Source organism: Triturus cristatus, chromosome 8 (assembly GCF_964204655.1).
Source record: "Triturus cristatus chromosome 8, aTriCri1.1, whole genome shotgun sequence".
Taxonomy (NCBI): Eukaryota; Metazoa; Chordata; class Amphibia; order Caudata; family Salamandridae; genus Triturus; species Triturus cristatus.
In genome coordinates, this window is record NC_140591.1 from 332,054,305 (window position 1) to 332,066,556 (window position 12,252).

General features: G+C 51.7%; 1 protein-coding gene across 3 annotated transcripts in view; it reads right to left on the reverse strand.

Annotated features, from left to right (window-relative positions):
• The window catches only part of FLT3 (fms related receptor tyrosine kinase 3), a 581,742-nt gene that overhangs the window by 84,477 nt on the left and 485,013 nt on the right, over positions 1–12,252 (reverse strand). For all 3 annotated transcript variants that reach the window (XM_085621634.1, XM_085621633.1, XM_085621635.1), the window contains 2 exons: positions 8,496–8,610; positions 6,835–7,010 (listed from right to left, as the gene is read on the reverse strand). In XM_085621634.1, the coding sequence (XP_085477760.1) occupies positions 6,835–7,010; positions 8,496–8,610 (291 nt within the window). The remainder of the gene's footprint in view (positions 1–6,834; positions 7,011–8,495; positions 8,611–12,252) is intronic.

Sequence of the window (12,252 nt, forward strand, 5' to 3'; positions counted from 1 at the left end):
ACTCCTTATTGTAGTCAGGGGCCTGTAGCACTGGGGCAGTACACATTGCGGTCTTTAGGGTGTCGAAGGCTGCTTGGCAGCGGGGTGTCCAGTGCACCTTCTTGGGCTGCTTTTTGGACGTTAGCTCTGTGAGGGGGCCAACAATGCTCCCATAGTCCCGGATAAACCGCCGGTAGTATCCGGTGAGACCCAGGAAGGCCCGGACAGCGGTCTGGGTAGTGGGGGGTTCCCAGGCCTGGATGGCATCTATTTTCGGTTGGAGAGGGGCCACCTGCCCGCTCCCCACTTGATGGCCCAGGTAGGTCACGGATCCGTGGCCGATCTGGCATTTGCTGGCCTTGATTGTGAGCCCGGCCCGCTGGAGGGCGGCCAGGACGGCTTTAATGTGAAGAAGGTGCTCTGCCCAGTGGTTGCTGTACACGGCAATGTCATTTAGGTAGGCCGCGCTGAAGGCCTCAAGCCCGGCCAAAACCTTGTTCACCAGTCTTTGAAAAGTGGCCGGGGCGTTCTTCATTCCGAAGGGCATCACCCGAAAGTGGTAATGCCCATCCGGGGTCGAAAAGGCGGATCTTTCTTGGGCGCCGGGGGTGAGCTGGATCTGCCAGTACCCGGCGGTGAGGTCCAGCGTGCTCAAGTAGCGAGCGGCCCCTAAGCGGTCGATGAGTTCGTCGGCCCTGGGTATAGGGTGGGCGTCCGTCTTGGTCACTGCATTCAGGGCTCGGTAGTCCACGCAGAATCGCAACTCCGGGGGGTGGCCGGGAGCTGCGGCCTTTGGCACCAGGAAGACAGGGCTGGCCCACGGGCTGTCGGAGGGTTCGATGACCCCCAGGGCCAGCATCTTCGTTACTTCGGCCTGGATGCATGCCCGCACTCGGTCGGGTACCCGGTAGGCTCTGTGTCGCACGGGGGGGCTCTCCCCGGTGTCGACGTCGTGGACGCACCAGTGGGTCACCCCCGGGGTGAGGGAGAAGAGGGCTGCGTAGTCCTGCAGCAGTTGCTGGCAGTCGTTGCGCTGTTCCGGAGTCAGGGAAGAGGCGAGTTGGACACCCTCGATTGTTCCATCATGGACGTTGGACTGCAAGAGGTCGGGCAGGGGCTCGGAGTCGTCCTCGCCCCCCTCGTCGGTCGCCAGTAGCAGGCTCAGTTCGGTCCGGGCAAAGTGGGGTTTTAGCCTGTTAGCATGTAGGACCCGGAGGGGGTTCCGGGGGGACTCCAGGTCGACCAGGTAGGTGACGGGACTTTTCTTCTCCACTACCTTGAAGGGCCCGGTCCACTTGTCCTGGAGGGCGCCGGGTTCAACCGGGGCCATGACCCATACCTTCTGACCTGGCTCGAATTCTATGGTAGAGGAGTTCCGATCGTACCACCGCTTCATGTCCTCCTGGCTGGCCTCGAGGTTGGCTTCGGCCATGGCTCGGAACTTGCGGGTCTGGTTTCGGAGGGTCAGGAGGTATCGGTAGACGTCAGGAGGGGCGCCTTGGGGCTTCGTCTCCCAGCTCTCTTTGACCAGGCTGAGCGGTCCGCGGACCGGGTGTCCGTACAATAGTTCAAACGGGCTGAACCCCAGGGACTTCTGCGGGACCTCCCGATAGGCAAACAGGAGGCACGGCAGCAGGACATCCCATCTCCGCCTGAGGGGCTCTTCTAGGCCCTGGATCATTCCCTTTAATGTTCTGTTGAACCGCTCAACCAGTCCATTCCCCTGAGGGTGATAGGGGGTCGGGAACTTGTATGTGACCCCGCACTGCTGCCACAGGGACCGCATGTATCTGGAAATAAAGTTCGTGCCTCTGTCGCTCACCACTTCGCGGGGAAATCCCACTCGGGAGAAGATCCCCATTAAGGCCCGGCCTACCACGGGGGCCGTTATAGTTCTTAGCGGGACCGCCTCCGGGTACCTGGTGGCGTGGTCCACGAGGACCAGGATGAAGCGGTGGCCCAGGGCGGTCTGGGGGTCCAGGGGCCCCACGATATCGATTCCGACCCGTTCGAACGGGGTGCTGACGGTTGGAAAGGGTTGGAGGGGGGCCTTGACCCGACCCCCCGTCTTCCCGCTGGCTTGGCAGGTCTGGCAGGACCGGCAGTGGTTGTCCACGTCTCTCCGCATCCGGGGCCAGTAGAAGTGGGTCACCAGACGGCTGTACGTTTTGTCTTGCCCCAAGTGTCCGGCGAGGGGCACATCATGTGCCAGGTTGAGCAGGAACTCCCGGAAGCGGAGGGGGACCACCAACACTCGGCTGGCCCCGAGTTCTGCCACTTTCTGCTCACTGTATAGCAGGCCCTCGGCCCAGTAGACCCAGTGGGTGCCGGTCTGGTCCCCGTTGGTTTGGGCGGACGCTTGTCGGCGGACCCCTTCGAGAGTGGGGCAGGACTGCTGCTCTTGTTGGAACTGCTCCCGGGTGGGGCCCCCTTCGTGTCGCCATTGTGTCAGCTCTGGTAGGGCGCACAGGGAAGCCATCTCTTCGGGGGAGGATTCACTAGGTCCAGGGTCGGTGTCCGCCTCCCCCTCGCTGCTGGCGGGAGGTGGTGCGAGCCCCTCGGGCTGGGCGGCCCCGGAGGCCGAGGATGAGCGGGGGGCCTTGGCGGTCATGGACCGGGTGATGGCACAGGCCCAGTCAGATAGTCCCAGCATTCGGAGGTGCTCTCGTCGCTCTACTTGAGCCCAGGGGGAACTCTCCAAGTCGTTCCCCAGGAGGCAGTCGACGGGGGCGTCGTCGCGTACCGTCACCTTCAGCAGGCCCGTCACCCCTCCCCACTCGAAGGGGACCAGGGCCATCTGGCACAGGCTTTCGCTGTTGTCGGCCGTCCGGACGGGACACAGCACATTCGGTAGGATCTGTTCGGGGGTCACCAGGTGGCAGCGGACAGCGGTGACACTGGCGCCGGTGTCACGAAGGGCTTCGGCCCGTTGTCCATTGACCGTGACCTGCTGCCGGTACTTCTGGGTGTTGCTTGGGATGGGGGTGCAGGGTACCATTTCTCGGCTACCCAGGCAGACCAGGGACATGGCTGCCGGCTCCCATTCAGTGGTCCCTCGGTCGAGGGTCTCCTCTTCCTCTTCTCCTTCTCCCAGGGCGGCGGCCGCCAGCTGTCGGGGCGGAGGCCCGCCGGCCCCGTTTCTTCGGTTCAGGGGGCAGACTGGGTCGCTGGCATAGTGTCCGGTTTGTTGGCAGCCGTAGCACGTTACTGGTGGCCGTGGTCCGGGTCTGGCCGGGGGCGCCCCCCTTCGGGCTAGGCTCGGGGAGAGTTGTTGCTGCGGTGGCCCTCGAGGGGGGCTCCTGGGGGCCCCGGCGGGAGGGTCTCGGTTCCTGTTCGGCTCTCCCCCTCCACCGCGTTGGCGGGGGGGTCCGGTGGGGTTCCTCTGGTACTCCCCCATTGAGTTCCGGGGGACCCGGGAGTTGACCCATCGATCGGCCTCGACGGCAAGTTTTCGCGGGTCGGTCATTTTGCTGTCGAGGAGGTGCTGTCTCAGTTCCACGAAGCAATTGTTGGAGAGATGTTCCCACACGATGAGGTCGACCAGCTGCCCGTAGGTGGTTACTTTGCTACCTCTGATCCACCCTTCTAGGGCCCGACTGAAAAAGTCCACATATTCCACCCAGGTGGTGCCCGGGATTTTCTTGCAGTCTCTGAACCGCTGGCGGTACATTTCTGCGGTTAGCCCGTAGCGGGTGAGCAGAGCCTCCTTCATGTGATCGTAGGAGGTCATCACCTCCTCCGGCAGCTGGAGCAGTGTGTCTCGACCCTCACTCAGGAACCGCCCCCACAGGCCCGCGCCCCAGTCTTTTCGGGGCACCCGATGAGAGGTCATGGCCACCTCGTAGGCCTTGAACCATTGTTGGATGTCGTCATTCTTGTAGTACTCCTTGACGACCTCTTTAGGGATATGTACCTTGGTCTCGGCAGGCGGTAGAGTGTCTCTAGTACTGGGGGCGTTGGTCCCTCCGTTCTTGGCCTTGATTTCGAGCTCCTTGAGACTGTGCTCGTGCTCAAGGGTCAGTTTCTTTTCCTCCAACTCCCGGTGTCGCCTCTTCTCCTCTATCTCCTCTTGAAGCCGTAGCTGCTCTAGGGCCAGTTTCTTTTCTGCCAGCTGGAGTTCGCCGTCCAGTCGTGCGAGCTCTAGCTCGTGGTTCCGGACCTTCTCCCGCTCTCGTATTTCTTCTTCGGAGAGGCCGGTTTCTAGGCTCTTTCTTCCTCCGGTTGCCGGAGTCAGTGCGGTTGATGTGGTCTCAGTCAGGGGCAAGGGACCTTCTTCCTGGGAGGGGCCTGCCCCGGCCTCCAGCCATGTCCTCAGAGCTTTCTGCATGTCCTCTTTGGTACCTAGGCCGGTGGTTGCAATGCCTTTGTCTTTGCAGAGCTGTTTTAACTCTTTGTGCGTATATTCTTCCAGCCGTTCGGGCTGGAACTCCATTGTCGCGTTGTTTTCCTGGCTGCTCATGATTACTGTATGTTTGGATGGGTAGCTAGTGGGTACTGGCTGGTACGTACTGCGTTCGGCTCGGATCCCGTCGCTGGCCACCAAATGTTGGAAGGCGGACCCCGAGGAGTCGGCGAGACCACCAAGGGGGGCCCTCCCACTGTACGAAGTAGCCGAGCGCTGCCGAGAAGTCTCCTGAGAGATCCTTCTCCTATCACGTACTAGCACAGTAACACCACCACACCGGACTCAAGGAGGTTGTCTCAAGACAAGCAATTCTTTATCAGCAATAAAAAGGTTACGAGGTCAATATTTACACGAAGGGATCGAGGGATCCACCAAAAGTCTCAATGTCTCTTTGGAAGGGTAGGGGTAGCGGGACAGTCTTTGGCAGGAGTGCGGTACGAGGGTACCTGGGGCCCAGTTCTTATCCTCAAGCTGGAGGACCTCCGGATCTCGGAGGGGTCGAGCCGCGACGGCGTCAGCAGGGCTCTGGCGTACAGTTCGTGGAGAGCCGCGATCCAATCAGCAGGGCTCTCCAGATGGTTTCTGCTCAGCTCGAGCCGCGACGTCGTCAGCAGGGCTCCGAGGGAGGTTTCAGCGAGGTTGGGCCGCGACAGCGTCAGCAGGGCTCCGATGTTCCAGGTGGCTTCAAAGTATTCACAAGAAGGAGCCGCGACGCAGTCAGCAGGGCTCGTGATGGTTCCGACAAGAGTTCTTCTCCGTAGGGTCAGCCGCGATTCAATCAGCAGGGCTCTCGACTCCGGGATACAACTGCCGATCTGTGGCGGGGTTGCCCCAGATATAGGTCTGGAGCCCTTTGATGTCCGGACCCAGGCGCCCGGTGGGGGCGGAGAGGCCGGGTGGAGGTGGCCAGACGCCCAGCAGGAGAGGCGCCAGGCCCAAGGGAGTTGCAGGGCGATCACACCTCGAGAGGGGAGGACAGTTGGGGGTCCCATCGATACTGTCCTCCGCCGGGGGCGATGAATGGTTCCTGCGGCACCCCCTGGCCAGTTCGTGGTGCCTCGATGTCGGGGCTTCGCTGGGGTCGAGGCCGGGTTGGGCGGGGTCGCGCTGGCTGGTGCACAGAGTCACGTGGGTGCCAACAAGATGGCGGAGCCACGAGGGGTATGCGACCTCGTGCAGCTCAGGATGAGGGGCCTCGGTGCAGTTCAGAAGGGTGGCCCGTGAAGGCCGGGGCGGGGAACGGGCACAATCCACGGGGGTACGGACCATGCCACGAGGCCGGGTCCAACAGACAGGCAATCGTAAGGACCAGAAAACAGAGTGCACACCAACCATAGAGATAACATACACAAAGTGCACCGACAGTACTCTAATTGATGAGCCCTAAAAGAGAAATCCACGTGTGAATGGTCAATATCTTTGAGGATGCCATTTCTTTTCTGACAAAGATACCTTTAAAGTGCCAATTCCTTTAGATATAACGTGTCCTATCTATATGATATCTGACTTGGAAGTCAGAAATATAGCCAGCTAGGTGAATGCCTACCATACGCTTAAACCTCCAAAGGCAGTTTCATATGCTCATTAGCAGAAAACGACCAAACATCTGTCTTATAGCAATTGGAAGGTGAGAATCCAACAAACTTATTTTGGCACACCCAATGATGTCAGGTAAAACATGGAGTGGTTTTTAATAACTATGAATGCACTGCATAGATGTGCACTGCATTCCATTATGTACAGACTGGTTGGGCCAGCTGGGCGGATGCTGACTCTACTCTGGTAAGTATGGCCACCCAATACCAAAATTTCTTCTGGGAATCTGCAAAAGTCGAAGATTTCATGCAGGATCTGTGGATTTTTATATGAATTCTATGTAATGCACAAACTTTGACATTTACGCATGTGTAAATGTCTATGGTGTATACTTACACACGTGTAAACGGAATGCAAAGGTGTATTTGCACTTTCAATTTTTTCTATGTCTCTTTAGAGAGAACAACATTTTTCCCTGTGGAGAAACCCCTTTTCCAGCATAACCTTCAGTTTTGTAGGTATTTCGTTTTCTTCACCAAATACACATTTACTCCTCCATCTCTAGAAATAAATGTAGGCTAAATTCAGTGTGAGAAAACAGACTGGGCAGGCTTGTAGATCCCCCACAAACTTTCAATTTCGCAAGCACAACTACTTTTGCAAGAGTGCTCTCCCAAAAATGCCCACAATCTTTGGAAACGAGTCCCTGAATGCGGAATTTAACCAATGGTGTAGTATCCACAACAGGAGTTCAACCACAGATGGGGGGATGAAACAGTACTTGATACCAATCTTCACCAGATGGATGGAAACAATTCCAAAAAGGTTTTGCCTCGCCTCTGTGCCCAGAGCAGGTAAGGCAGTAAATATATACTACCTGAGTTTAACAGGGGAACATGGCACATTTTGAATACCTGGGTGGTTAAAGGAATCATCAGCACACGATAAGCCAGCAGAGTTATTTGCACAGCAAGAAATGGAAATGCTTTCCAGCACTCTGCTAAGCTCGAGAGTACTGTTCGACTTCCACAACCCGTTGATTCTCTGCGGAGTTTCACTCGTTATGTCATCTGCAATTACTTCACTGCAGCTAGGAAGAAAAAGCAAGAAAAGTTCATTAAACCCATTCTTCATTGTCGTTAGATTCGTTTTTTGATATTGGTAGAGGAACATTAATTGACTTTATTGAGAATGTACAAAGGACTCAGACCACAACTTCAATCATCCTCGGAAGCAGCGACTTTATGCAGTAATATTAGCCGAGCTTTCTCACTGAGGTGGAAATGGATTGTTCATACAGAGACCTAGACAAAGAGAAACTATTTCATGTATGGAATAAAGTTACCCCTGCCCTCGAATATTACACTGCTACAGAGAACTTCCATGAAAAATAGAGAGGAAGAAGGCTCAAGGACACATTCCTTTATATATAGGGACTTGCAATGTCCTTTTTACTGTACGGCAGAGGGTTTTTGATCCCATATAATACATGGTCTCACAACTGCCCTTCCTACACACCGCTTACAGTCTGGGGTCCAGGTTTAACAAAGGAGTGCATTGCCCTTGCGTTACGCAGGGTGATGCAAGGGCAACGCGAACCTTAAGACAGATTTACTAAGCCACACAATGCTGCCTTGAATCGCCCTTCGTGGCTTGGCAGATCCAGACTAATGCAAGGCAGCGCAAATCGCTGCCTTCCTTCACTCTGCGCTGGAAGGCATCACATCGGTGGAGCTTGGGTGTTCCCTTTCATCCACTCATGCTTTTTGGCACATTCCCAGATCTACCAACACTAGTAAACCTGAGAATGCATCAAAATTATACACCTTTATGATAGAGGCGCAAAAAGGAGAAATATCTTTATTGCTCCTCGTTGGTTTCCTCTTTCTAAGTGTGCCATATTCTGCAGCTGTACTTAGAAAGAGGAAAAACCCTCTGAGGATTGTTTTGTGTAGAAAGGTGTCCTTTGCTGCACAAAAACAATCCTGCTCGCAACGCAGGCACCCTTGCACAAGGGTGCCTGCATTGGCGCATAGCGCACTCCGCAGGGAGAGAGCAGGAACGCGCCATATCTTAATAGATATGGTGCATTCCTGACTTCTACATTATGTTGTCTTGCTGCGTTGTGCTGCATCAAATACTGCTAAATCTGCACCTTGGTGTCTTGCTCTTTCGAAGGAAAGATATAATATCGTTTCAAATATAATGCATAAATGAGAATTTGTAGTGCAAAATTAATCACATCAAACACTAGTTAGTAATTTGTTGTAAAAAAAATAATACTTTAAAATTAAAGTCAGATTAAAATATGGTGGGTCTCAGAATATGTTGAAATATCCAAAGAGATTCTATCTTTCCTGTAAAAAATAATCATGTTGCCATAAATATCTCCTTTCAGCTGATCACTGTTCATTATAGAAAAACAGATCATATGTCTACTGCGTTTCAAGTTGTGGCATTACAGATGAACATTCTACTGATATGCAGGTCTATATGTAGCAATGCTACCTCAAAAAGCTATTTGTTGTACTGAATGTACTTCCTGTTTGCATCTACATAAACGTGTAGGGCTTACTTAGAAATCCCTTCAGCACATTTCTTCCAAATCCACATCGACGAAGGGTATCCTTCAGACTCACAAAACAACTTTGTTTTATCCTCTTTCATGATCATTTTCACATCAGGCTTCCCTGCAAAAATATAATTTAAAGAAGATCACACTTTGAATGTTACCAACAGCCTAAAATTGAATTGTATATTGAAATGTAGTTGTGGAATACACAGTTGCATGTACTGAGGACAATTAGTACTTAATATATTCCTACGGTAAAAATAACTATTCTCACAAGTGTCAAGAGGCATCAAACCTCATGACTGGCTAGCATCTTTTGAATATCTTATAGGAAGGCTACACTACCAATGTGGACGTGCAACTGCATTGCTGCAAGAATATTACAATCACATAACATCAATAGTCAGTGCCAATAGTACTTGTTGCCAGTGCCTCACATATGCATTGGACCTGAGAAAAGTCCCCAAGCAACAATGCGCTGTCTCTTATTTTTGATCCCTGATCACTAGGAAGAATTATTTTCTTGTCATTCTTGATCTTTGCTCAGTTGTTTATTTATTGGAAATAATATTTGTTGGAATTAGTTCATTGCATCCCATTCATTACTGAAACCTGGCTTTACTAATGCTAAATTATTATGAAAAGACATTAAAGCCAGGAAAACCACTAAATATGTTTGGATTGAGCTAAAACTTAGAAGCCCGTCTTTACTGCCCTGCTGTTTTTGCCGCCAGTTGCTGTACCATTGGAGAGGGGGACATTGACTACCTGTCCCAGCAGCAAGCGCTGCCTTGTCATCCTCAAGCACCCAGAGATGCTTTAAAACTCAGCGCGGGCTCCCCCAGCGCGGGAAGCCCGTGTTTACTGCCCTGCTGTTTGTGCCGCCAGTTGCTGTACTATTGGAGATGGGGACATTGACTACCTGTCCCAGCAGCAAGCACTGCCTCGTCATCTTCAAGCGCCCGAAGGGGCTTTGAAACTCAGCGCGGGCTCCCGCAGCGTGGGAAGCCTGTCTTTACTACCCTGCTGTTTGTGCCACCAGTTGCTGTACCATTGGAGAGGGGGACATGGACTACCTGTCCCAGCAGCATGCGGTGCCTCGTCTTTAAAAATCAGCGCCGGCTCCCGCAGCGCGGGACGTGCACGGGCGTGCCCGGGCTGTGCCCATGCCAAGGGCGGGCCCATCTGCACCCGTCAGCAGCCGAAAGAGGCTGGGCAGGCCCATGTCCCTGGAATTTGCTGCAAAACCATGACAACCGGGGTAAGAGACTGAGTCTGAAAACATTTTGCATGTACACATATGCCCATTTGTACTGTTGAAAGGTGGTGTTATCTTCCTATTCCAAATGCAAATAATCATCGTAGACATGGGGAAAGGTAAGCTTGTGGTTGCTGCCATCGGCAGTAAGAATAAAAACGCCAGACTGAGTGCTCCTATAACCAATTACCTCAACAATGCAATGGGCTTAATTAATAGTGACATCGAAAATGTGGAAGAACGCTTAGCGGCTACCAAGAACGCACTAACTACTGTGGTTGATGAGATTATATTGGCTCCATCTGTGTCTGCGTCAGAAGCAGATTTGACAAACAATCTCCAACTTAAAAGCATAACAGCCTTAGTACATAATACCCGTGTGGCTCCCTGCCTATCAATTGATCCATTGGAAATATCAGTCTTACCAGAGGATACACGTATTTCTACTCCACCAGTAGCCAAAAGCAAACGGCCAGCTAAAGGACAAGTTGATGAATTAACCAAATAATCCCAGCCAATGCTTATTAAACATCACAGGTGTCAAAAGGTTAACACAAGCAATGACTGTTCAATTATATATCATACAAGGTTGGGGATCAAAGCATTGATACCTGCACCAGTCTTGACGTCCCTATTTTTATAGACATAAAAAAGGTGCAAAAAGGGCTTTGAGACATAAACCCCTAGGTCCCAATGTGAAGAGACCAAAGGCTACCCACTTGGTCTCCCCAATACCATATAACAGACAGCCCTTGTTGTGTCCACTCAGAGGTTTGCAGTAATAACCATATGTCGGTAAATAGACAAATCCGTCTCCACACAATCGTCTCGGCTCAAAAAGTACCGACATATGGTTATTACTGCAAACCTCTGAGTGGACACAACTTTATTGCCCAGATAAATGCTCTTCTAAATCAACTGGCCCTAATACATTGGCATATGAAAAACTTGCAGAAATAGAGGTCTCAATACCAAAGAGGACTGGATGAAACTTGTTGTATAAAAGTCCTCTTTTTGGTTTTATTTGGAATTTCTGCAGGATAGTTACACTGTTGCTGTTTTATTTTTTAGGGCCATATAGTTAATAGTAGGATTAATCTCCTCCTTTATTTATTAGATGAATAGGGGTTCTTATGTCTGTAATATTCCTTCGTAGTAGGATCACCATGTAGATATATCACAGTCTTTGTGATGATTAGTCATCTACTATATAAGCAACTATGTATTCAGCACTTGTACCTTTTGCCTTAACCAGATATGATGGTGCTCTGTGTTTATTATTACCTAAAAATTATCGAAATTTGGGTCATAATAGACAGGTAAAAATATATGTTTTTTAACTTTAACAGGTGTTCTCGATTTATATTGGGAGTTTGATATCGATGACACGAACCATACACAACGTTTGTGATGCACAGACCGTTTAAACATGGCGGCGTCTGTAAGAGAACCACGCAGTTCTAGTCAGTAGCTCTCCGTCAGGGAGTTTTATGTTATATATATTATTTACAAACATATATGCGATCCACAATGTATAATATCATTGTGTATTTAATAGATTATATCATTGACTTATATAGGCAAGACGCTAAGCCGTTTTCTAACATCTATATTGCCCTCGCAAACTAGGTTATTAGAAACTCGTTATTGTTATATTTAAAACAACTTGGATAGTGCAGTGTGATGTTGAGGCTTGGGAGATGGAGAACCACGCCTCCGCTCTCACCTGAGGCTTGCTGACTCCTGGCTCCTCCTTCCCCTGAGGCCGTGCAGACGAACGTGTACGGTGGACGCAGGTGGACGCGGCGGTTAATGGCGGACGGCATTGGCATCGACAGCGGGAAGACTCGGCGCCCAGATCCCCTTTCATGACCGTGACAGCGACTGTGACCGCTATTGAGTGTGCTGCTTGCTGTTAGATGCTCGTTTTCGGCTTCTTGACGACGACGACGACAACTATTACGAACTCTGGGCTTCGTGGCTGACTGTGATGCGGCGAGGCGTTGCGACGCTGTGAGTGCGGCAGCAGGTTATCCAGCCGAGCACAGAGTGTAGAGTGTATTCCAGCGTTGTTGCTCCTCTCAGTCGCAGGCTCTTCTCAACCTGGGGGCTTTACAACGTTTCAAAGCTGCTTCTTTCAGTTGGATATTTCTTAAGGCAGCAGCACGCAGTGAGTTGGTCATGTACTGATTACTTCTGATTATTTTTGCTTCTGATCTGTTACCTCGTTGGTTCGTGGCTTGTGGCTTGTGGCTTGCTGCTGGGAAGTAACCCTGTTGAGGGAAGGCGCTATCCTCACTGTTTTATTTTTTGGACTCTCAGACTCTGGGGGTCTTCACTTTCAGGAGAGGAGAGGAGAGGAAAGGAGACCGGAAAGAGCGGACCTCTAACTTTATCTGTACTCTAGTTGGTCTCTGTTCCTGAAATTCCCTTTTTTTTTTTGCTCTGTTTTGTTCAATATGGGCAAATTGCTTAATACACGTAAGGCCAAAGTTCTCCGTC